Source organism: Psittacula echo, assembly GCF_963264785.1.
Source record: "Psittacula echo genome assembly, chromosome: 2".
NCBI classification, from domain to species: domain Eukaryota; kingdom Metazoa; phylum Chordata; class Aves; order Psittaciformes; family Psittacidae; genus Psittacula; species Psittacula echo.
The window spans coordinates 25,954,913-25,978,278 of record NC_137737.1 but is presented as its reverse complement, the minus strand read 5'-3'; the positions used below and the strand labels follow the sequence as shown (position 1 = coordinate 25,978,278).

At 41.1% G+C, this 23,366-nt stretch overlaps 1 protein-coding gene across 6 annotated transcripts in view; it reads right to left on the bottom strand.

Annotated features, from left to right (window-relative positions):
• The window catches only part of ANO10 (anoctamin 10), a 172,616-nt gene that overhangs the window by 35,431 nt on the left and 113,819 nt on the right, over nucleotides 1–23,366 (bottom strand). Inside the window, exon 14 of one of the 6 annotated variants that reach the window (XM_080610994.1) lies at nucleotides 14,571–14,683. The exons of the other annotated variants lie outside the window; for them this stretch is intronic. Within the exon in view, the coding sequence (XP_080467120.1) occupies nucleotides 14,672–14,683 (12 nt within the window). The 3' untranslated portion in view covers nucleotides 14,571–14,671. Of the gene's footprint in view, nucleotides 1–14,570; nucleotides 14,684–23,366 lie in introns of those variants that run through there. 6 annotated transcript variants of the gene reach the window in all.

Sequence of the window (23,366 nt, the reverse complement as noted above, 5' to 3'; positions counted from 1 at the left end):
CAGATGTACACATACACACAAAGGACACATATAGCTTATTAAACTTGCCGTTTTCATTGAAGATACACAACTGGATATGAAGCATTACTCTTAGAGAACTACAGAAGATTATCTAATAAGCATGTAGGAGAGTCAGAATTAACTCTGCTTGCACAGATATTTTGAAAATAAGGTTGGTTTGGTAGTTTCTAATTTTCCACTTCTTCAAAAGCTGACATAGTCCTAAATACAGGTATAACAATATTTATGAATTACTCTGCTGTGCCTGTAGTAATTTTAAACAACCTAGCACAGGGGTAAAGGTCTGGCTTCCTTGAAGGCAGTGGCAAAATTCTTGCTTACTTCTGTGAAGTCAGACTTTATGTGCTTCCTATGTTATGAGTGAAGAAAACACTTCTCCTTTTTTCCAACAAATCAGTGGAAAGAACACCTCTTTGCTACAGTTTGTTTGCCACATTTGTTCAGATATGAAGAGATGTAGTGCTCATTCGGTAAAGCTCCCACCCCGTCTGCCTGCTTTTCTCTACAACAAGGTACACTAGTGAGATGCTTACTCATCAGTACCACCATGCCCAAGGTGCTCTTCCTCCGTAGCCCCCTTTTCAGAGCTATCTCTATTGCTATCAGGGACCCGAACAAACTGTTAGTTTTCTGCCTCTAATACTATCATCAATTTCTTTGCAAAGCTTTATTAAGTTATTTTGCAATAAAGAGCAAGCTATGGAAAATTAAAGCTGTATAATAGCTACTATTTTCAGGCTGAAGACATAGTAGTTTTTAAGCAGCTTTGTAACATAAAGACAAACAGCAGTCTGTAGATATGCTAAATATTATTGTGTCCTCTGTTTCCAAGATCTGCTTTAGTGCCTTGGAACACCCTACTGACTGGAAAAAATGTGGAAATTTCTCACTACTTAATTTCATTATTTTCAAGGCTTGACAACCCTATAGATCTCATTTTCTCTCTGCTAACTTAAACTTTGTGCAAAACAATACATAAAGACATAAGCAGATTACTTGTATTCTATAAAATGCATATACATTTATAAGAATTTAATAACATTCTCATTTTAAAACTCCATATTAAAATTGCTGCCTTCTAAATAAAATACTGAAATTATTATTCTACTTTTTCAACCCAAATGTTGGTCTATGCAGCCCTTCCATGCATAGAATTAGTCAATTTTCATACGCCTTGGTAAAACTCCTCCTCATTTTTTTCCTGCTTTTTCTTTTCTGTCAAGTGATTTTGCTTTCTTTATTAAAGCATTTTGCTTCTTTTCCTTCTTTATTTCTTGTTGATTCTCTGTCTTGTGTTCTAGTGTCCTAGTTGTACCATCTCCCTTACATTTTTTTCTTCCAATTTTTTCAAGCTGAGAAATCGCTCCCTTCTGCATCTAAATTCACTGGTTGGTAAGGGCCAAATCTGCTGGCAGAAAAACTGCCAAGAGGACTGGTCCCTGAGGCTGGCAGTTCCCTGGTGGGAAGAGAGTCACACTTCTCCTACCACTCCTATCACCCTGCTCTGCTTTTCAGGAGCAGTGGGAAGGAAAGGAGGAACAAAGTACTTCCGGCACAGCCCCACTTTGCTGTTCTGCTCTCTGGATAACGCCTGGCTACAAACTGAAGCCTAGAAATAAATGTGTTGAACAGAAATATACTGCTTCAGTCCAGCCGCTCTTCTAGATTGACCTTCTTCTTTAGCTTCAATGGAAATTAAAGCTAATGGTGCCAGCTTCAGCATGCACTGAGGGATTAACTATTGTGATTCATGTTAAATTGCCACACTAATTTAATTCTATCAGACCTCATGGCTTTGCTTTGAAATGGTTCTTATAAATAGCAAAGTGCTTTTATTGGGTACCCTGGGTTACCAGTACCATCATCACATTGCTATTTCTCCATTTTCACCTATCACAACAATAAACATATTATCTAGCTTGCAACCACAAATATCTAAAATCATTTCTCAACATGCTAGCTGTAGCACATTAAATCTCTATTCTATTGCTAAAGAAAACAACATTACCATTTGACAGAAAATAAAAGTTGTTTTATAAATTTTATAGTAAGACCTTCATAAAAACAGGTTGATGCATCTGTCAAAACCCCCCCACATTTTAAAAAACATATCAGTAAGTGCTGTCCAAGAACTCTAAATAAATGTTTAAGACATCATATGATTTTGCATCAGTAAAGTGAGTTAATATTACCCCATGAGTCACCTAGTTAATTCACTGTAAATTTATGTGATGGCATAAGATGGAAGGTGAATACGCATTTCCACAGATCCTTCAGGGCAAATCATCATGCAAGCTGGGACAGGACAAATAATTACAAAATATTAACAAGCTGCAAAAATCCATTTTCTGTACTTCCAGCTTGGTATTATGTCAGTGCTCACATGCTTATGCTTCCTTCCTGGTGCTGGGGACAGCCAGAAAGCAAAGACTGAAAATTCCATGTACGATAATAGTACCAACAGAATTGCAAAAGCCACAGCAGTCAGCTACATTCTGTTCTAAAATAATAACAATAATACACAAACCTAGCAAAAGATTTCTTCAATAATCTAAAGTAAACACTTCCCACATACTAAAAAAGAGTGCATCATTGTACTTATTAATAGGAAATAACAGTAATTAGCAGTGTAAGGAAATACATCAAAGGGAAAGAGTACACCCAGTAAAAAGAAACTGAATTGTAGGCTATGATTTACAAGAGTGCATCTACAAAAGGAACTCAGGAGCATCCAAACACACAGCTTCTCATTTTCTCTCTCTGTACCTGCATACTGCATCCATCTCTATATAAAAATATATAGAAAAAAATCAAACACAGAAGAAAAAGACGATTTTAGCAATGTAGTTTCACAGGAATGAGCAGTGTCGGCATAAATCCTTGTATATAAAGGGGCATTATCACCAATATTAACAGGAGGCTGTTAGGCTTTGGTTTCCATGTGCTGGTTTTTGATATATGTTTGTGGATGATTTTCTAGCAAAGAACAGCCACATACCCAGATCAGCAAGTGCCTACATGGAGTTCGACATGAACCAAGGAAAACAAAAGGTGAAGGAGGATGGGAGCGAGGCACTGGGAGTGAGAATCCCAGCAAGATAAGAAGGAGCTGGAATTTACTGAGTTGCTAAATTGAGGACTGTTGGAAAACTTTGAAGGTCAGGTTCTCACACCTGTGCTTAACCAATTATATGTTAGTTGTTAAGGGCCTCACAGATATGTATCCAATCACAATGTGCCAAGTTAGTGAAAACAACTTTAAGAAATAGTATATAAAGAGTTAGTTTTCTAGAATAAATGGCTTTGTCTGATCACATTGATCTCCGACTGAGTCCTTTCTGTGACAAATGGCGCCCGAACAGGCTTTTTCACATTGAAAACGAAGAACGCGGTGCCGCGGGGAAGTCGATCCGGCAGGACCAGGATTCATCCGGCAGGACCGGGAGCCGGCAGGATCGGACCGCTACGGAGCCTTTGAGCCCGGGAGGCAGAAGCCTCGGAACCCTACGGAGCCTTTGAGCCCGGGAGGCAAAAGCCTCGGAACCCTACGGAGCCTTTGAGCCCGGGAGGCAGAAGCCTCGGAACGCCACGGAGCCTTTGAGCCCGGGAGGCAAAAGCCTCGGAACGCCACGGAGCCTTTGAGCCCGGGAGGCAAAAGCCTCGGAACGCCACGGAGCCTTTGAGCTCGGGAGGCAAAAGCCTCGGAACGCCACGGAGCCTTTGAGCCCGGGAGGCAAAAGCCTCGGAACGCCACGGAGCCTTTGAGCCCGGGAGGCAAAAGCCTCGGAACGCCACGGAGCCTTTGAGCCCGGGAGGCAAAAGCCTCGGAACGCCACGGAGCCTTTGAGCCCGGGAGGCAAAAGCCTCGGAACGCCACGGAGCCTTTGAGCCCGGGAGGCAAAAGCCTCGGAACGCTACGGAGCCTTTGAGCCCGGGACACACTACAGTGGAATTCAGGTGAGCAGCCGAGTGTTCGGAAGAGGATTAAAATGGGGACTCAATTGAGTAAAAAAAAGGCAGCAATATTTAAGCTCTTCCAGCATATCCCCTTTACGAGAGGGATAGAGTATGATAACTCTATGTTAAAAAAGTTGTTGCTCTGGAGTACAGAGAAAAACTTAATCCGGGGGGTCGGCGAAGCCTTTGAGCTTGGGACTTGGGAAAAGATCGGGGCACGCCTGTGGGACGAAATTACCCTTGGGTCTAAAGAAGCAAAATCTCTAGCTACCCTGTGGCGGTTACTAAAAGAAACTATATGCATGATGAAGGTTGAGCAACAAGTAGTAAAGTCAGCTTTTGCGGCTTTTTCTGACTCGCCGTCACAAAACCATGGGGGACCGGCTGCTGTGAGTCCGACAGCGGACACTGTACTTAAGGGGGAACTGCCTGCCGCTTCAAGCGCAAAACATCTGGTTCGAAAGCTTGTGCACCCTAGAGTGCGAATGTTTGAGGATCCAGCGCATCCTCCCTATCCTGTGCCGACAATGCCTTCACCGGCGGCAGCAATAACTAGTGATCGGGATTTTGAAAAGGATGATGGACCACCAAAACAGCCAAACTCGAATCCCTTTCGTGCCGCTACCGCCCCTGAGCCCAGCCCCCAAATTCCCCCGCCCGCCCCTCACGCCGGCCCGCCCGCCCCTCACGTCGACGACGGCCCGCCCGCTCCTCACGGCGCCTTCACAGCCCCCCCCGCTCCTGACGGCCGCTTTTACGCCGCCGCCGCCCTTCCACCGCCTGATGCAGAAGAATGGGAACATCCAGAGGAGGACACTGAGACTCCGAATTTATACCCACCCGTACCATGTACACCATCGTTAGCGCTGCCCCAACCGGGGCCAAAAACTGACCAGGATTGGGGGCAGTGGACTAAGCTTTTAGATAAAAATTTACGGGACCTACGAGACCGATTGGAGCAAATTGAAGCAAAGCAAGAGGGGCACGAATCAGAAAAGTTAAACAAGGTTAATCCTTTTGCTACGCCCTTGCCACCGCCCTCAAAGCCCCCTCTGCAACCTAACCCTACTGCCTTGAGATGGCGAGGTCTTATTCAAGACGCAATGATAGACGGCACTGTTCTACCAATTGACATCCCTGCTGCATTTCCAGTCATTATGAATGTTCAGGGACAAACCCAATGGACTCCTATGGACTGGAAAATCATAAAGGAACTTAAGGGAGCAATTTCTCAATATGGGTTGTCTTCTCCATATACACAACAAATGTTAACTGCCTTGTTTTCTAGTATGGTCTTAACTCCCAATGATTGTCTTAAGGTAGCTTCAGTCCTGTTAACTCCTTCGCAGCTATTACATTTTTAAAGTGGGTTTGAGGAGCTTGCTGAAAGAGCTGCTGATGATAATTTGGGTTGCAACCCTAATGATCCCTTACATGGTGTTACATATGAAATGTTAATAGGGAAGAGACAATTTCACCCTGATGCAGTACAGGCTCGTATGAGAACCAAGGTGTTACAGCAAGCGCAGCAATTGGCCTTAGCTGCTTTAAAAGCTGTGCCAGAAGCAGGAAAACCTAATCCCTCCTATACATCGATAAAACAGGGAATTACTGAGCCATATATGCAATTTATTGATAGATTGACAGCAGCTATTGAAAAGAATATTGATTTGGCACCTAATGCTAAAGAATCTGTGCTTATGTCCTTGGCCATGGAAAATGCTAACCCAGCTTGTAAGCGTATTTTACAGGTTTTACCGAAATCTGCTGGCTTGCAGGAAATGATGGACGCTTGTTCTAAGGTGAGCACGGCTGAAGAAAAGGCAGAATACATGGCTACTGCCTTTGCTGCTGCTGTCAAACCTTTGTTACAGCAAGGTCGAGGTGATCGAGTGGGTATGAAGGGCGTGAGATGTTTTAATTGTGGGCAAATGGGACATCATAGAAAACGATGTAGAGTAAAGAAAACTAACTCAGCAGGTGGTGCTTCAGTTTTTACAGGTGATTGTACTAGATGCGACAAACATGGCCATAGGGCAACTGAATGCCACTCGAAGTATAAGAAAGATGGAACTCCGTAGGGAAACTTGAATGTGAGCGCGATGCCACCCCACGCGATGACACAAAATCAGAGTGTTTGGACTGCATCCCCTCCGCTACAGCAGGGAGTGCCGGAGTGGACATGGCAACAGCAATAGATTTTACCATAACTGATACCTCTCCAAACTGGCAAAAGTAGGTTTAGTGATTGCACCTGAAAAGGTACAGCGTAATGCCCCATGGAGATACCTGGGGTGGATTATTTCCAGAACTGAAGTTAGGCCCCAGAAGATGAAGATTACTACGGAGATAAGAACCTTGTCAGACATGCAGAAATCAATAGGTGATATTCAGTGGATCTGTTCCTTATGTGGAATTACTAATGATTTGGCAGAACTAATGCCTCTTTTGAAGAGCAAACCACAGACAGAGGAAAAGAGAACTCTGTCAAAAATCCAGCATGAGGCCCTAGCCCATATTATGGCTAAAATATCTACTTCTTATGCTTCCCAATGGAACCCAGATTTATCTATAACTTTGTTTGTTGTAAACAATCAGTATCATCCGTTTAGCCTGTTGGCACAATGGAATCTGCAGAAAAAGGATCCCTTGTGTATATTGGAATGGATCTTCTTACCTTACTGGTTGCGCAAAACTGTTACTACACGATTGGAAGCCTTTGCCCTTTAATTAAGCAAGGTTGTGAACGTTGTCAAGAAATTCTAGGTAGTGATCCATCACAAATTTGTTTACCCCTTACCAAAATATGTTTGGAGTGGGCACAGTAGTCCAGCACTGTTTTTCACTGTCTTAGTAGATTTTGTTGGCTAAGTCAGCATACATTTTCCGCCACATAACTTGTTTACTGTGCTAAAAAACAACCAATATGAAGATGTTACCTTTCACTCTGACAGACCTGTTTCAGGTATAACTGTTTTTACAGATGCTAGCAGAAATAATCACATAGCCGGATACATTTGGAAAACAGGAGATGGTTGGAAGAAACAAAATACCTGGTCACTCTACAGATTTCTTACAAACGTTTGAACTAAGTGTTATTGTTGTAGTATTTCTGCGATGGCCTGATACTCTGCTTAACATTGTGATTCTTTGTATGTCATAGGAATTGTTCAACGTCTAGAGAGGGCAATTTTACAGGAGGTTGTTAATTGCAGGTTATGGACTTTGTTGAAAACTCTGTTACATCTCGTAAATAATCATAACTGTAAATATTTCATTATGCATATTCGCAGTCACTTGGGCCTCCCAGGGAGCCTTAGTGATGATAATGACAAAGCAGATGAATTAGTTGCTCCAGCTTGGGCAGGACCACCGGTAGATATTTCTCAACAAGCCCAAGCATTTCATGCCTTCTTTCACCAATCAGCAAAAATGTTAGTTTGCCAGTTTGGCTTGTCCCTGACAGGCATTGTACAGTCTTGTCCTGATTGTCAGGGCCAGACAATAAGCATAGGCCTTGGAGTCAATCCTCGAGGTCTCCAGCCTCTCCAACTTTGGCGGATGGATGTAACCCATGAATCATCTTTTGGAAAATTGAAGTATGTGCATGTTATTATCGACACCTTTTCGCACTTTGTTTGGGCTACCCCTCTGGCTGGCAAAACCACACACCATGTAATCACGCATTTGCATGGTTGTTTCGCAGTTATGGGAGTACCTTTACAGCTTAAAACGGATAATGCACCTAGCTACACTTCTTCAATGCTGTCTAAATTTTTAAATAACTGGGGCATTGCTCATGTCACTGGTATTCCTCATTCTCCTACAGGTCAGGCTATTATTGAATGTACGCATCAGACCTTGAAACAATTGTTAGAAAAACAAAAAACGGGGGAAGAAGGGCTTACCCCGGCAGCAAGAATACAGAAAGCTGTGTATGTTATGAACTTTTTGCGATTGGTAGGAGACTCTAGTGACCCTCCTGCTGTAATACATGTCAAGCGTTAGGGTCAGGTTATGTGAATAAGACTCAGGGTATACTGGTCCAGTATAGGGATCTGGAAACTGGTACCTGGAAGGGTCCTGTGGAAGTAAAACTAACTGGTGGAGGATATATGTGTGTAATCACAGACTCTGGTCCACGTTGGGTACCAGCTCGATGGGTGAAACCTTGGAAGGAGCCAGCGTTGCCAAAAGAAGACAGAACACCCTCATTGCTGACGAATGAATTGGCTGGATGAAGAGGCACGAGCCAGGTTTCATGCCTAGAATTTCTGAAGGACAGTTTGAGCTGCAGAGACGGGTATTGAAGCAGAAGAAGCAGATACGCATTATTCAATTTGAATGTTCAAAGCCCTTACTGGTGCCATACAAATGGCAGATTCCTCCTGAGCATTGGGAGGGGACTAAGCGAAGGTGTGCCAAGCGATCTGCTTAGAAGCATGAAGATAGACATAGTCATGAGTGTAAATAGAGTATTCTTTCTTTCAATATTCATGCTTATGTTTCAGATAGCTAATACTGCTTTTAAGGCTAATGCTTGTGTAGATCTGTCAGAAAAGGTAGTTAATTGTACACAAGTGAAAAACTGTTGGGTGTGTGAAAATGTAGAGCAATTTAATGCACCATTATTAGGAATCCCTTTAAATAATTGAACAAGTCTTAACCCTTGTAGGCTTTTGAACATGTTATATGAGTACCATTGTGGACTGTGGACTTGGGACCCCCTATACAACTCATTTGATAGTCTCTCTGTGATCCACATGTACTAGAAGATAGCAAATATAAGTATATCCATGTTTCTATCAACCCTTGGAGACTTTTATGGATATTGCTGACCACTTCTTCCGATGTAGGCTGGCCACCTGCATCGGAATGAGTGTGCATTTTGGTCAGTGTAAAAGCCCAAGACTCGTGCGATGTGGGGGAGGCAGAGCCTCTGCGGGGACGCCTGCTAAAGTTGAGCCTGCTGCCTCACACTGCGATGATGCTGCTTGGAGCTGATTTTTGATTGTCTTCACAGGGTCCTTACGCCACGTTCTGTATGAGGGACCGTATAGTGGGAATAATGATTGTCTGGTTTTTGTATTTCGAATATTGTAATTGTATGGAGTTTGCTTGTGGGATCCCATGCATGCATGTGTGTGTGTGTTGAGGGCAGACAGTGTTCTGTGTATTTTTTGTTGTTGGGTTTGTGTAAAAGTTTTTAATGGGTAGCAGATTAACATTTTGGGCAAGAAAGGGTTAATGCGAAAGTGTGGTTGCTAGCAGGTATTTATGGCTGCTGCTAAGCAGGCAGGCAGTTGTAGCTTCACATTCCTTTTCCATCAGGATGCCTTTGAATCACTTTAACCCAACTCCTTCTCAAGAGCTGATAGCCTGGGAGAGGGGGTATGTTTGTGTCCTCCTACCTACAGGTCCGTGGCAGCTGCCTGCAAAGTTTGCAAAGCCTCACCATGAGCTGGACAGACAAGTGGAGGAACCCAGTGCCTCAGTTATAGGAGCTGACAGTGAATACCTCAAGCAGAATGAAATAGAGGAAGAAAAAAAAAAAAATAAAAATGAATGATTACAGGACATCACTTGGGGGCAGCTGAAAAGTAACAACTTGAATATGTGTGCTTGTAACGTAGCTATTATTAGAGGCTGTGATTTTGTGTATAAAACCACCTGTATGTACTAGCCAGTTGCTAATGAGAAACTATACCTTGTATTGTGTGGATTTGTTACTTGTAAAAGAGATGTTAGAGCATGCAAATTTGCAGCAGCTGCTAGAAAATGCTAAGGCAAAAGCTAGAAAGATTCTAATATGATGGTAGGGTTATAAAGCAGGTAATGGAACAAATTAAGAGGGTGGGAGAACTCCACTGGTAAGAAAATTCTTTGGCTGGTTTCTTGTTGCCATCAGTATCTTCAACATGCTGCTGTAACCTGTAATAGTTACTCTGGTAATGTAAATCTGTGTGTGCTTTGCCACAGTAGCAACTTGTTACTGGATGAAGCAGGTGAAACTCTGCACTGACAACCAGGTACAAGAACTGAGGTTGACCAAATGCCTGCTGCCACTGTCAAGGGCAAGACTGGGTTGGCCTCTGTGTTTGCCACCAAGAAGAACCTTTAGCTCTGCTGTTGGCTGCAACCCAGCAGGCGTGGAGCGGTGGGGACACATGCCATGCCAGACCTTGATGTGAGGGATGGCTTCCCCTGTTATCAGAGAGCCATCCAGGAGAAAAAGGGCAGACCCAGTAGCCTGTGATTGGCATCTGTTGAAGAAACATGGAAACATGCTAAGATCTTACACATGGTGTATAAGGATGGGCAAGCCTTTTGGCTGGACGATTTATTAGGTGAACTGACAGGTTGGCTGGTTGCTTTAGTAAAAGGTGGACTAATGGTGTTTATTGTCATTTTAACGATTTTGATTTTGTTGCTGTGTATTTTTAATGTATCCAACGAATGATTATGAGTGCTACAAAGCGTGTTTGGCTTGTATAGAAAGAAAAAGGGGGAGATGTGGATGATTTTCTAGCAAAGAACAGCCACATACCCAGATCAGCAAGTGCCTACATGGAGTTTGACATGAACCAAGGAAAACAAAAGGTGAAGGAGGATGGGAGCGAGGCACTGGGAGTGAGAATCCCAGCAAGATAAGAAGGAGCTGGAATTTACTGAGTTGCTAAATTGAGGACTGTTGGAAAACTTTGAAGGTCAGGTTCTCACACCTGTGCTTAACCAATTATATGTTAGTTGTTAAGGGCCTCACAGGTATGTATCCAATCACAATGTGCCAAGTTAGTGAAAACAACTTTAAGAAATAGTATATAAAGAGTTAGTTTTCTAGAATAAATGGCTTTGTCTGATCACATTGATCTCCGACTGAGTCCTTTCTGTGACATATGTTACTCTGTATTACTAAGTAGTAATCTCATACATAAATAACCTTGAAACAATTATATTCAAATTTTGCAATCTTATTAATTTTTGATCAAATAAATGTATTGCATTGAAACTGCTATCTGCTGAACCTGTTTCTTGACTGTGTTTGACCTTTCTGCAACATGTGAATAATCACAAATAATATTGGAGAAAATACATAAATAACACCTTAACAGAATTTTCTCTTTTATGTAATCTGCACAGATTTGACTAAAATAAAAGAAGTCTTTGTCCTGTGTTAAGGAATGAATCTCTTTCCTTGATTTCTGCTGATCAGTGAAAAACTAGGAAAGAAAATACAACTCAGAATTACTAAAATCCATATAAATGCTCCTGTATTAGATGTTTATGCAACAAACTGGAACATCCTCAGTGGCATTTAGAATAATCTTGTTTTTGAAGCAGATACGAAAATTCTTTTGATTCGTGACATCAGCTTAATACTAACTGATACAGAAAGCAAGCAGCTGCTCCCATTAATCGTTATTTGAAAGTTTTATGTTCACTACATTTCTGTATACTTCTCAGGGAAACAACAGGACTGATAACTCCCAGAGAAGTAACTGGATGAACTAATTAGCAGTTTGCTCTGATAATTTCAACATCACCAAGTTAAAAACAAGTAAGGGAAGCTCTGGGTGTGCCACACCTGCAGAAAAAAGGTGTCTTCTTACCACATGCAAAACTTTGAGCTTCTAAACTTGGCAGACCAACTAAATTCTGGGTTTGCTCAACAGTACTTCCATCAATCCAAACCCATCTGTTGTTTCATTCAGATTTTACCTCACCACTGGTTACCAAATGTTACCTAAATCTGGTAAGAACAGACCTTTCCAGCTCCCCAAAGATGACCAAACCTTTTTCAAGAGACAGACTAATTTGATAGCATCTATCAGGTCAGAAATAAAACAGCAACTGTGTTACTCTTTCATATACATATAGGAGTACTTCAAGCTTCTGAAAAAATTCATCAGCATAAGAAGATGCTGCTAAGAAACCCCATCCTTTCAGTGAAACAGGCTTCCTTAGTTTTTCAATTTATTTAAACCATTCAAGCAAAGAGGGTGCTAACACAGAGCTTCTCTTCAACAAATATCCAGCAATCCCAGTTTTGTTTCAGGCAGCCCTGCTTCAGTGGCACGTGAAGCTGTCTTTAAACATCCAGGGCTGTGTTGCTGCCCAAGCTTTTTCAATTCTTTTCTTCCTAGGTAACCAAAAGCAGTTGACAGGCAGAACTGTACAAAGTTTTTGGAACATGTATGACTAAGCAGACGGTGGGTGACCTGTATATGTAGCACAGATGTCCAAAAAGACCTCTGGGGCAGGAACTTAAACACTTGTGCATTTTTACAGAGAGCTAAGGCAACAGAAGTCATAATGTGCACAACCCCTTGAAGTGCTACAACTATATAAACACTGCAATATAAATAGTTACCTACCACACAGTCCTTTTGTCTCAGTGTCTGACCTGAATCTTAAAAACCTGGGTTTGGCGAGCCATTCTGGAGGGTGTACCATCTCCTACATAACAGTTACTGAAACAGCTATGAAGACTTCTAAAATCCTGCAACTTTTTCCTCATTCTTTCCTACCAATGGAGTCAGCATCCACACGCATTTGCTAAACCTTCAAAATATTTTATCTGCAATGAAATTTAAACTCCTTCTAACATGTCTTTGAAGTAACTATGATTGGTCACATCACTGAAAGTTTGATCAACCAATTTGGACATCATTAGAGCAACGTCACTCAAAATACCATCACATTTTTTGTCTAGTTTTTTAGTCATGGTTTTATATTATCTCCATTTACCTGAGTATCAAATGTAATCAGCTTCTGTACAAGGTAGATAGTACCGCTATGGCTGGGCCAAAAGAAACGAACGCCCGTGCAGTAATGCCCTACCATGTACTGCTTATTTCTGCAAACACATTCCAAGGCAATAGAAAAACAAAAGAGTATGAATTATATTATCATTTGAGGAAACACATAAAAAGAAAAAAGATAAGATTCTCCTAAGAAAAGAAAGGAATTAGACAAAAAATTCACCTGGGCGGGGAAGGAAGGCAGCAAAGCCTGCAAATGAGGGGAAAAAACAAAAACCAAACAGGACAACTAAACTACTAAATTTCAGATTCTCCAAATGCTTTTTAGGAAGGCAAATCTTTTTCTTTTCAATTCATTTCACAGGATATACATCCATAAGTAGCACATATTACACCTATTACTATGTGAATAACCTAGCAAACTACACAGGAGCATAATGCTCTGAAATGATTTCTGAAGTCTTAGTTGCTGACAATAGGAAAAGGTACTGTAGCACCTTAACTTATAAAATATTCTACTTGTTTCTAGTCCTGCTTTTCCATTTAATTTTATTTTACTAAAACTTTAAAATACAAGAAAGCTTTAAAAAGTACCCACCTGAATTTAGTTCTTTTGCCAGGTATTTTACTCCAGGCTTCTCTAATTCCTTTTGTATGAACTGGAACCTTAAAAAGCATGCTTTGATATTCAGAGCCTAACAGTTCTATTGAAATCTCCTGACAGCCTGCTTCTCAGAAGCAAAAATACATTATCTCACCAAAAGACCTGCTCTCTTTTGCATATAGCTACCTAGCACCGCATGCCATGTTTCTTGTAATTCACGGAACTGCACATCAGAGAGAACCAGTGCTGAGAGTACATACAGGAGAAGTTATTATTTTGGTTAAGCATATAGCTATTTGTATAATGGTAAGATGCTTTCTATGTATATAAATGAATTTGGGGTTTATGAAAATTCCCTCTGAGGGAGGGAATTTCAGTCTCTTATCAAATAAGTACATAATAATATAAAATAAGTAAATATAAAATATAAAATAAGTACATAATATTGCTTCTGAAACAGCAATACCAAGTCTGATACATATGCAATGATGTATATACGCCTGTCAACAGAAAGCTACAGTATATGCCCCATGATTTCAAAACATTTCTAGCAGAATATTATATATTTTTGTCAAGTCAATGTATGTCAGACACTTCAGTTTAATACTTATTTCAGGAAGAGAAGGTTAAGGGATCCCCAGTTTTGTCTGCTTTATAAATTACCTCAGAATACATTTTAGAACTTCATCAGCTGTTAAAAGATACAACATCCCATCCTCTGTATTACTAATAAAAATGGTTACTCTCAGCTTGGCAAATACACATTTCTTGTAGTTTTTACAGCACAGGGTGTAATGAATTAACTACACACTAGGCACTAAGCATCTAAAATATTCCCCATGCTAACTGAAAAGAATGCTGAATACTAACTAAAGACTAACATGCTCTTTGACCCCAACCATCTTTCCTTGAACACAAAACCTCTTGCACTTTCCAAATGTCAAGTTTCATTGCTTTTCCATAGAAGCATACAAGACTTCAAATGCAGCAGAAATGCTGAGTTTATAATGTACCAGAGGAGAATGAGAGAAAGATAGGAAATGCTTGTATGTTGATTATTGTAGATATTCAGGTTAAAAACCAAACATCCTTCAGGAACATACCCAGCCTCATTTGGTCCTTAATGTGCTCCCTATTTTGCTTATATATTGAAAAAAAAATTCACATTACTGAAACTAACCTTCTTTTATTAATTTTTCTTTGTTTAATCACTTCACAATTCAATCATTTCATAGTTCAGCTGCTGTTCCAATAAAAGATGGTCTGTAACAGATTTGCTGCCAGTCTGAACTACACTGTCCGGAACGGCATTTTCCCCAGTCTTCTGCTAGAAACAAATCTGATTTTTAAGAGAAAATATAATAGTAATTAATGTATTTTATACATTCATTTCAAGTGCTTTGTGATGTATCAGCCTACCCTGAGCTTCTCAGTTCTCTAAATATCTGCCTTCCCCTCAGGTTTGTTCTGAATATATTCACATTTTGTACACACACTAAATGTCACCTTCCAGGAAGACTAACACGTGCTATCCTTACGCAGTTTCACACTGTGGGTTCATATTCATAATGAAGTAGATAATGAATACTGTTTTGCTTATCCAGTACCTAAAGAGTTTGTATGTGCCCTGTTCCGTCACACTAGACAAGAAAGGTTTTGGAAGTAGATAAATGGTAAATTTGCATATCGACAAAACAATTCTTACAACTCCAATTATTAATGGGGAGCTTTCTTCCCTCCCTTCAATGCCTGTCCACACGATCATTCACATTGTCACTGATTCAAAGTGGTATCCTCCCACATATTCAGAGTTGATTAGGAGTTAGATTTTAGATTCTTTCAGTTGCACAGATAACACAGGTCTGCCAAGAACAGCTTTGCTTCTGGATGTCTCTGAAAGGGAGCAGTTTGGTAATATGGTAGCAAACAAGGCGGTTACTTTTCAGATGCCAGGACCACAGAATTTTCTGTGAGGTCAAGGCTTTAATTTGAACACTGACGTGTGTTCCTGGGTAACCGCAGGTAAGTATTTCATCTTAAAATCTGATGACTTCTCACCCTGTTAGCCTCCCTAGTGATAGGCTTATACTGACTGTAGTCATCTTCAGTAACCAAAACATCAAAATAAAATAAAAATCCCAAGCTCAAGTGTTCTAAGCACATGTGCATGCACATTGTAATAGGCATCTGAACAAGCAAGCAACAAACATAACCACACAACTTGAACTGACAAAATTAATTACTACAGAATAATCATTATACAATTCCTCTTGAAATGTCAAGCTAGTCTCTGAATTTCAGTAGTGGACAGCAACAGTTTCCTAAAATCTGCAACTTTCACACCTGAATCAGATGTTTAAAGGTCCAGGGTCATGGAGCAAGTGACCACATAAATCCTAAGGAAATCAGGCTTCATTAGTTAGGTTACTCATAAGCAGATTGCGTGCACCATGAGAACACACCAACAGACAAGTTTATTGTATAAGAAGTCAGTCCAATCTCCTTCACAGTATCTGCCCCTGTACAGACTTGAGAAAAGTGGTTTTTTTCCTTTCCCTGCTTACAACCTGCATTTATCAGAGTTCTGCCAATTTCACTAGTCTCTCAGCCTACAGGTACTCCATTTTCTGATTTTCTTTTTTTTTTTTTTTAACTAAAAAAGACCATAAAACTCTATATGCCCTTTTTGGTCTCTAAATGAAAGTTACTTTTCTATTTGAAAGCGCAAGCAGGTAAAGAAATTTTAGAACATTTTTTGAAGAATAAAATTAATGAAAGCAAATGACAGAAGGAAACTGTCAACAACAACAATAATCAGAGTAACTACATCTTACTGCTTCGATAAACTTGAAAACACAGTTTATAGAAATTTAGTTCTCCAAGGAGCCCGGAGAATAATATCTACCATGGCAACCAAGCAAGCAGTCTTCTGGCACTTTCTGAATGAGTATTTAGGAGGAGATTAATTCAATACTCTGAAAGATGAAAGGGCTCTTGAGATCCATAACTGTCTCCCACAAATTACCCTTATTGTACAACTGGATGTTTAGAACAGATTGCACGTTATCTATATTGAATTAGAACATTCACAGCAAATTTATAAGAAACAGATTAAGCCCATATGATGTGTACCACTACTTTCACCCACTCCTTTCAGGGTGTTTACAAAAATGGGTATTTTATTAAATGGATCATTGTGGTTTTGCAGAATGTATTTTTAAGCTTATTTATATTTAGAAGCTACTGTATGTCTCTGTACTATACAACTTTGAAATTTCTGAAATGCGTAAAAGCATAAAAAGCTTAAAAAACCCAAACAATACAGTATATAACCAGACAGCAGAAAGACTGTCACCTAAATGAGCATTATAGTCTTTTTCATGCATTTCATGCTATTTTGAATTTACTGCACATTCCAGTGATGACATACCCCAATAAATAATAATGTGCCTTCCCACTTACATGTATCAAACCACTTTTTCCATCATACGCAGCATCTGATGAGCACCACACAGGTCAATGAAGATAAGTGTCTCATGAAAATATTTTAGAAGAGTATATTAAATATCTAGCTGCTTCATCAGAATCCAAATTACTATGAAATCTTGCCTCCCAGGATAAAAGTAATCTGGTATTTTTGCTGATTTCCTTATAGTGCAAACAATCATACTGTACAACATACATAACAGCGGAAACTTCTAATAAACCAAGATTTATAGTGCAAACACACTTACAAACAATTACAGCATAAAAGAGAGAGTCTTAGGAAAGCAGAAACATACGTTGTCTCTTCTGACATCACTGCAAGTTCTTCTCTGCACATTAGCAATGTTTAAGAAACAGTACTTCACTTGCCATATCAAGCAACTAGCTTTCACTTGTCTGCAGTAACATCTGGATTGCACAGGCTGTTACGGAGCATGTACACCTAAATATTAGTCTTAGCGAGTCTGATAAAAGTTACTTAAGGTTAAAGATTGTCAATTCAGTTTTGTATTTGGCAACTGAAATGAATGTAAGGTCAACTTTTCAAAAATTTCTAAAGGCAAGACAATTTGTAGTTAAAGACAGTAGAAATAAGACACTTAATCCGCCACCACTTCTAACCCACTTCAGCTTTTGATTACATTACCATACATTGTATCTGCAAAATCTCTACCTTCTTCACATCTCAGAATACACTAAGTAGGCAACAGAGAAACAGAAAGTAGCAAGTGTAATTACAATGTTCCAGATACAAGCCTTATGTATGACTCTCACTTATTTGCAAATGAAACAGATCTGAATCTACACTGCTTGAGTATAGATTGTGCTTTACACTGTGTAGAGAGGACCTGTATACCCTGAATAACAAACAGCATGTAAATCAAGGAATAGTGGTTAGGTTCTAAGCAAAGAAGAAAATATTCACCTTGCCAGTAACATGAAATGCAAGTAAATAAAAATAAATACATATGAATAAATATCAAAATATAAATAATTAGAAATGAGAATAAAAATAAGTTTAGGTAAAGCAACCTCCCTCACTGAACATCATCTAACTTACCACAGACTGAGGTAGGACTTTTGGGGGGAACAACCCCCAAAACTCTATTCTAGTACAACCTGGAATAATGAGCCAGAGCACAAGGTACAAAACTGTGGTTTGACAAGTTCCCTTCAATTCACTACTTCTCAATTTCAGCTGCACTTCACAATCATTATATCATTAACAAACCTTCAGTCTCCATTTTGGTATTGATAATACATGCAGCACTAAGTTTTAGGTCTTTCAAAACACTGGGCATTCTAAGCACCAAACATCACCAAAAAACCCCTCTGGGCTAGATCTCTTCAGAGTGGGAGGCTCTCAAATCTAATGGAATTGGTCTGATAACTCCAGCTGAAGACTTTCGTGCTTCTTGACTCTCGCAAAAAGTAATGAAGTGAAACAGATTTGTACATTTCACCATTTAGACTCAACAGGAAAGCTACGCAGGTTTTAATACCTGTATTTTAGAAAACAACTGAGGCTTTCAAGATCGTTACAGTGATGGCTCTCAGAGAAGTATATCTGCTGATTAATAAACCTCCAAAATGAATCAATCTTTTCTGCATAAAGAGAATTAAACAGGTTACAATTTCAAGTTAATATATTTCCATGGAATTAGAAACTGTAATTTAAGAAGTCTGTCCCCAAGGATTTGCAGGAGTACTTACATTATTCAGCAAATCGCTTCTCACCAACAGTGCTGCCTCAAGACGATTATTTTCCAAATCTACTCTTCAGTTCACAAACAAGCTAGACAAATCTCCAAAATGTGTTAAGAATTTTATTCTGCACATTCATGAAATAAAACATGTAACTAGAGAGCAAAGAATCATTCATAAATGCGAAACCTGTCTCAACACCAAATTCCTGTCTCCATGTGATGCCTCCACTCATCCAACCCTCTTTATTAAAAAAAACCCCACCACCATAAACATCACTATTAAAACAATCTTTCTACTTTGTCCTTTTGACTTTATTATTATTTTCTTCATCTAACTGTTCCTTTGCATGAAATGAACTTCTGCCTTTCAGAAGTCTGACAATCTATTCAGCACCCACTTGCTCCACTCAGACACGGAGAGCTAACTCCCACCGTTTTGTAAAAGAAATGCCATCACTGTTTCCTTGCTAGAATCATTCTTTCATGTTGTCACACAGGTCTGGAAAAGCCCTCTGTTGAGTATCCATAAAAAGTTTCCTGAAAAGAAATCACTTCTGCTGTATAAAGAACATTTCATAAAACCATGATCAGGCTACAAGTCATCACGATCATGTGTTCCTTTAGAGCTAACAGCTCTTCATTAGATTCCACTGTGACTAGATCTGGCAAAATAACTTATTATTTTTTTTTACCACATCCTCCAGAGCCTAATTTTTGCTATCATTCTAATATTGTAGCTTACTGTAACAGAAAGTATTACATGATCTTACCTATAAATATCACCATTTGTCTCCTATAATAGTCACAATGAAAAACTGGAAATGCAACTGTAACATACTTAGAATATAGGGTTGGAAATTAATATATTTTGTAGGAGTGTCTTCGTCTTTTGTAGTCTTCTTATGACTGGGTAAGGATGTATTGAGAGCTGCATTCCACACTATGGAAGTTTTGTAGTTCCAGAGTGTCCTGGGTTCAGCAGTAGCAGTCAGTTTTTCTCCTTCTTAGTAGCTGTTGCAGCACTGTGTTTTTGACTTTTGGCGTGGGAACAAAGCTGATAACACCAATGTTTAGACTGACCAAGGACTTTGTGAGTCTCATGCTCTGCCAGGGAGGAGGAGGGGCCGGGAGGAAGCAGGGACAGGACACCTGACCCAAACTAGCCAAAGAGGTATTCCATACCACAGCACGTCATGCCGGCGGATGTAACTGGGAGCTACCCGGAAGGGCACGTCCTCTTTTCTGTCGGGCTCTCTTTTCCGGCGGGCGGTATCGTATTCTCTTCCCTTGTTATTTCTCTTATCATTATTATTATTGGTGGCAGCAGTAGTGGTTTGTGTTATACCTTAGTTACTGGACTGTTTTTATCTCAACCCGTGGGAGTTACATTCTTTCGATTCTCCTCCCCATCCCTCTGGGGAGTGGGGGGGAGGGAAGTAGACTGCGTGGTTCTAATTTACAGCCGGGGCTTAAACCACGACAGTTCTTTTTGGCGCCCAACGTGGGGCACGAAGGGTTGAGATAACGACAGATCTGACCGGAGTGTGTCTAATCGTATTTGTGATAAGCATTCAGTGTTTTGGATTAATAGTCACTCGTCACAATGCTGATTTATTGGCTCTCAAAGTTGTTGTTTTTGATCTCACAGTCTCAATATGCCGTAGCTTACTTAGAGCCGGTATTTGCTGTGTTAGTGTTTTTCAAGTGTGGGGCTTGGGCTAAGGTTATTGTCTCGTATTTTATGGTAATGACTTGTAATACAATAGAAAAATTGATCATGAAACTGATCTGGCTTATGTTCCCAGTGTGGTCACCACCTTTATACTTTGGGAGGTATATAATACAAATGCTTAGCAACTATACATCTTTTTTCTCCTTCCTGGGTGGTCAACCTATGAAGGAGACATTCTTTTACCCTCCCAGTGCCCCTCCCAGACCGTTTACAGCATCATTTGAGAGTTTTGAAATTTTTGAGTGGCCTTTTAATATTGTTGAGACCTGTTTGCTGATTGTGATGGGGGTCACCATGTTGGCACGCATACAGAGTGTGTTTTGTCCACAACCATTACGCCTGATCTCAAGAGTTAAGCAGAGTCTGCTCAGCACCTTCAAAAGGAAAAAAATGTCCCTGGATCTGAGGGCGAAGCAACAGACAGCGCAGCTACTCCAGCTCCGAGCACAGCAGCTACACCACCCCCAGCGACAAGTACAGCCGCTACTCAAACTTCAACTGCAACAGACAGCGAAGCTACCCCAGCTCCAACCACAGCAGCTACACCACCCCCAGCAACAAGTACTGTTGCTACTCAAACCACAGTGATGACTGCAGCTAAACCAGAGGACCAATTCGTACCAATATCTATTGCCCCTGTACGCAAGAGAAAAAGCAAAAAAGAGGCAAGAAGGGTGAAGCAAGATGAAGAAACAAAGTATTCACCACCCGGGCCACCAGTGGATGGTGGATGATGATCAGGAGTCATCATCACATGACGAAGAAGAAGAAGAGGTGACTTCTCGACCTCGGACCTCAACCGAGCTACAGAATATGCAAAAAGATTTTACCCGTCAACCAGGGGAGCACATCATCACCTGGTTGCTCCAATGCTGGGACAATGGGGCCGACGGTCACGAACTAGGAGGTACGGAAGCCAAGCAGCTGGGATCACTTGCTAGAGAAGGGGGAATTGACAAAGCAATTGCAAGAGAGAAAAAGTCCCTCAGTCTTTGGAGGCGGCTCTTGGCAGCTGTGAAAGAAAGGTTTCCATACAAGGACGATGTTACGAGTCATTTGGCCAAGTGGACTACTTTAGAGAAAGGCATCCAGTCTCTGAGGGAATCAGCCATCGTAGAGATGATCTATCACATCAAGCCGAATAACGGAGATATACCCATAGACCCAGATGAAGTCGAATGTACACGACCCATGTGGCGAAAACTTACACGGAATGCACCGTCATCATATGCCCATACATTGGCAACAGTAACCTGGGGTGACATAGTAACACCAGCAGTGGATGAAATGATTCATAAACTCCGAGAGTTCGAAGACAATCTCACCCCTTCCATCATCTCAGCTGTGGAAAAACTGTCCCAGGATGTCAAACAATTGAGGGACGATCTATCTGATTTATCCAGCTCCTCACGTGTACCAACACACGTCTCAGCTGTTAACAAAAGACGTCCTATTGTTCGAGACAGAAGATATAGAAGGCAAACACCACGGGCCACCCTATGGTTTTACCTGCGGGATCATGGAGAAGACATGACGAAGTGGGATGGAAAACCTACTTCAGCTTTCGAGGAACAGGTGCATGAACTGAAAATAGGAACAAGGGTCAAGACTAATCATCCCATGAGAGCTGCGGCTTCAGTCTCTGGTGAGCAGGTTCCCAGATGGAGTGGAAGAGCTGATTTTACTCCAGCTCCTGTGATAACGAAGAATAATCCCTTTCAATACGACTTAGGTGTCCAACGTTGTGATGACTGTTAGAGGGACCCTGCCTCCAGCCAGGTGGAGGTAGGGGACAATCGGATTTACTGGACTGTGTGGGTCAGATGGCCTGGCACATCAATCCCACAGAAGTATAAAGCTCTCGTAGATACCGGTGCACAGTGTACCTTGATGCCATCAAGCTGTCAAGGGGTGGAACCCATCTATATTTCTGGAGTGACAGGAGGATCCCAAGAGTTGACTGTACTGGAGGCTGAGATCAGCCTGACTGGAAGGAAATGGCAAAAGCACCCCATTGTGACTGGTCCAGAGGCTCCATGCATCCTTGGCATAGATTACCTCAGGAGAGGGTACTTCAAAGACCCAAAAGGGTACCGATGGGCTTTTGGTATTGCTGCTTTGGAGACTGAGGAAAATGAGCAGCTGTCCACCTTGCCTGGTCTCTCAGAGGATCCTTCTGTTGTGGGGCTGATGAAGGTTGAAGAACAACAAGTGCCAATCGCAACCACAACAGTGCACCGGCGGCAGTATCGCACCAACCGAGACTCCATAAACTGATCCGTAGTCTGGAGAGTCAGGGAGTGATCAGCAGGACCCGCTCACCCTTTAATAGCCCCATATGGCCAGTGCGAAAGTCTAATGGAGAGTGGAGACTAACAGTAGACTATCGTGGCCTGCATGAAGTCACACCACCATTGAGTGCTGCCGTATCGGACATGCTAGAACTTCAGTATGAACTGGAGTCAAAGGCAGCCAAGTGGTATGCCATGATTGATATTGCCAATGCATTCTTCTCAATTCCTTTGGCAGCAGAGTGCACGCCACAGTTTGCTTTTACTTGGAGGGGCGTCCAGTACACTTGGAACCGACTGCCCCAGGGGTGGAAAAACAGCACTACCATCTGCCATGGACTGATCCAGAATGCACTGGAACAGGGGCAAGCTCCAGAACACCTGCAGTACATTGATGACATTATTGTGTGGGGTGATACAGCGGAAGAAGTCTTTGAGAAAGGGAGGGAAATAATCCAAATTCTGCTGAAAGCTGGTTTTGCCATAAAACGGAGTAAGGTCAAGGGACCTGCACAGGAGATTCAATTTTGGGGAATAAAATGGCAAGATGGACGTCGCCAGATCCCTACAGATGTGATCAACAAAATAACAGCAATGTCTCCACCAACTAATAAGAAAGAAACACAAGCTTTCTTGGGTGCTGTGGGCTTCTGGAGAATGCACATCCCAAATTAAAGTTCGATTGTAAGCCCTCTCTATCATGTGACCCGGAAGAAGAATGATTTTAAATGGGGCCCTGAGCAACAACAAGCCTTTGAGCAAATTAAACGTGAGATAGTTCATGCAGTGGCCCTTGGACCAGTCCGG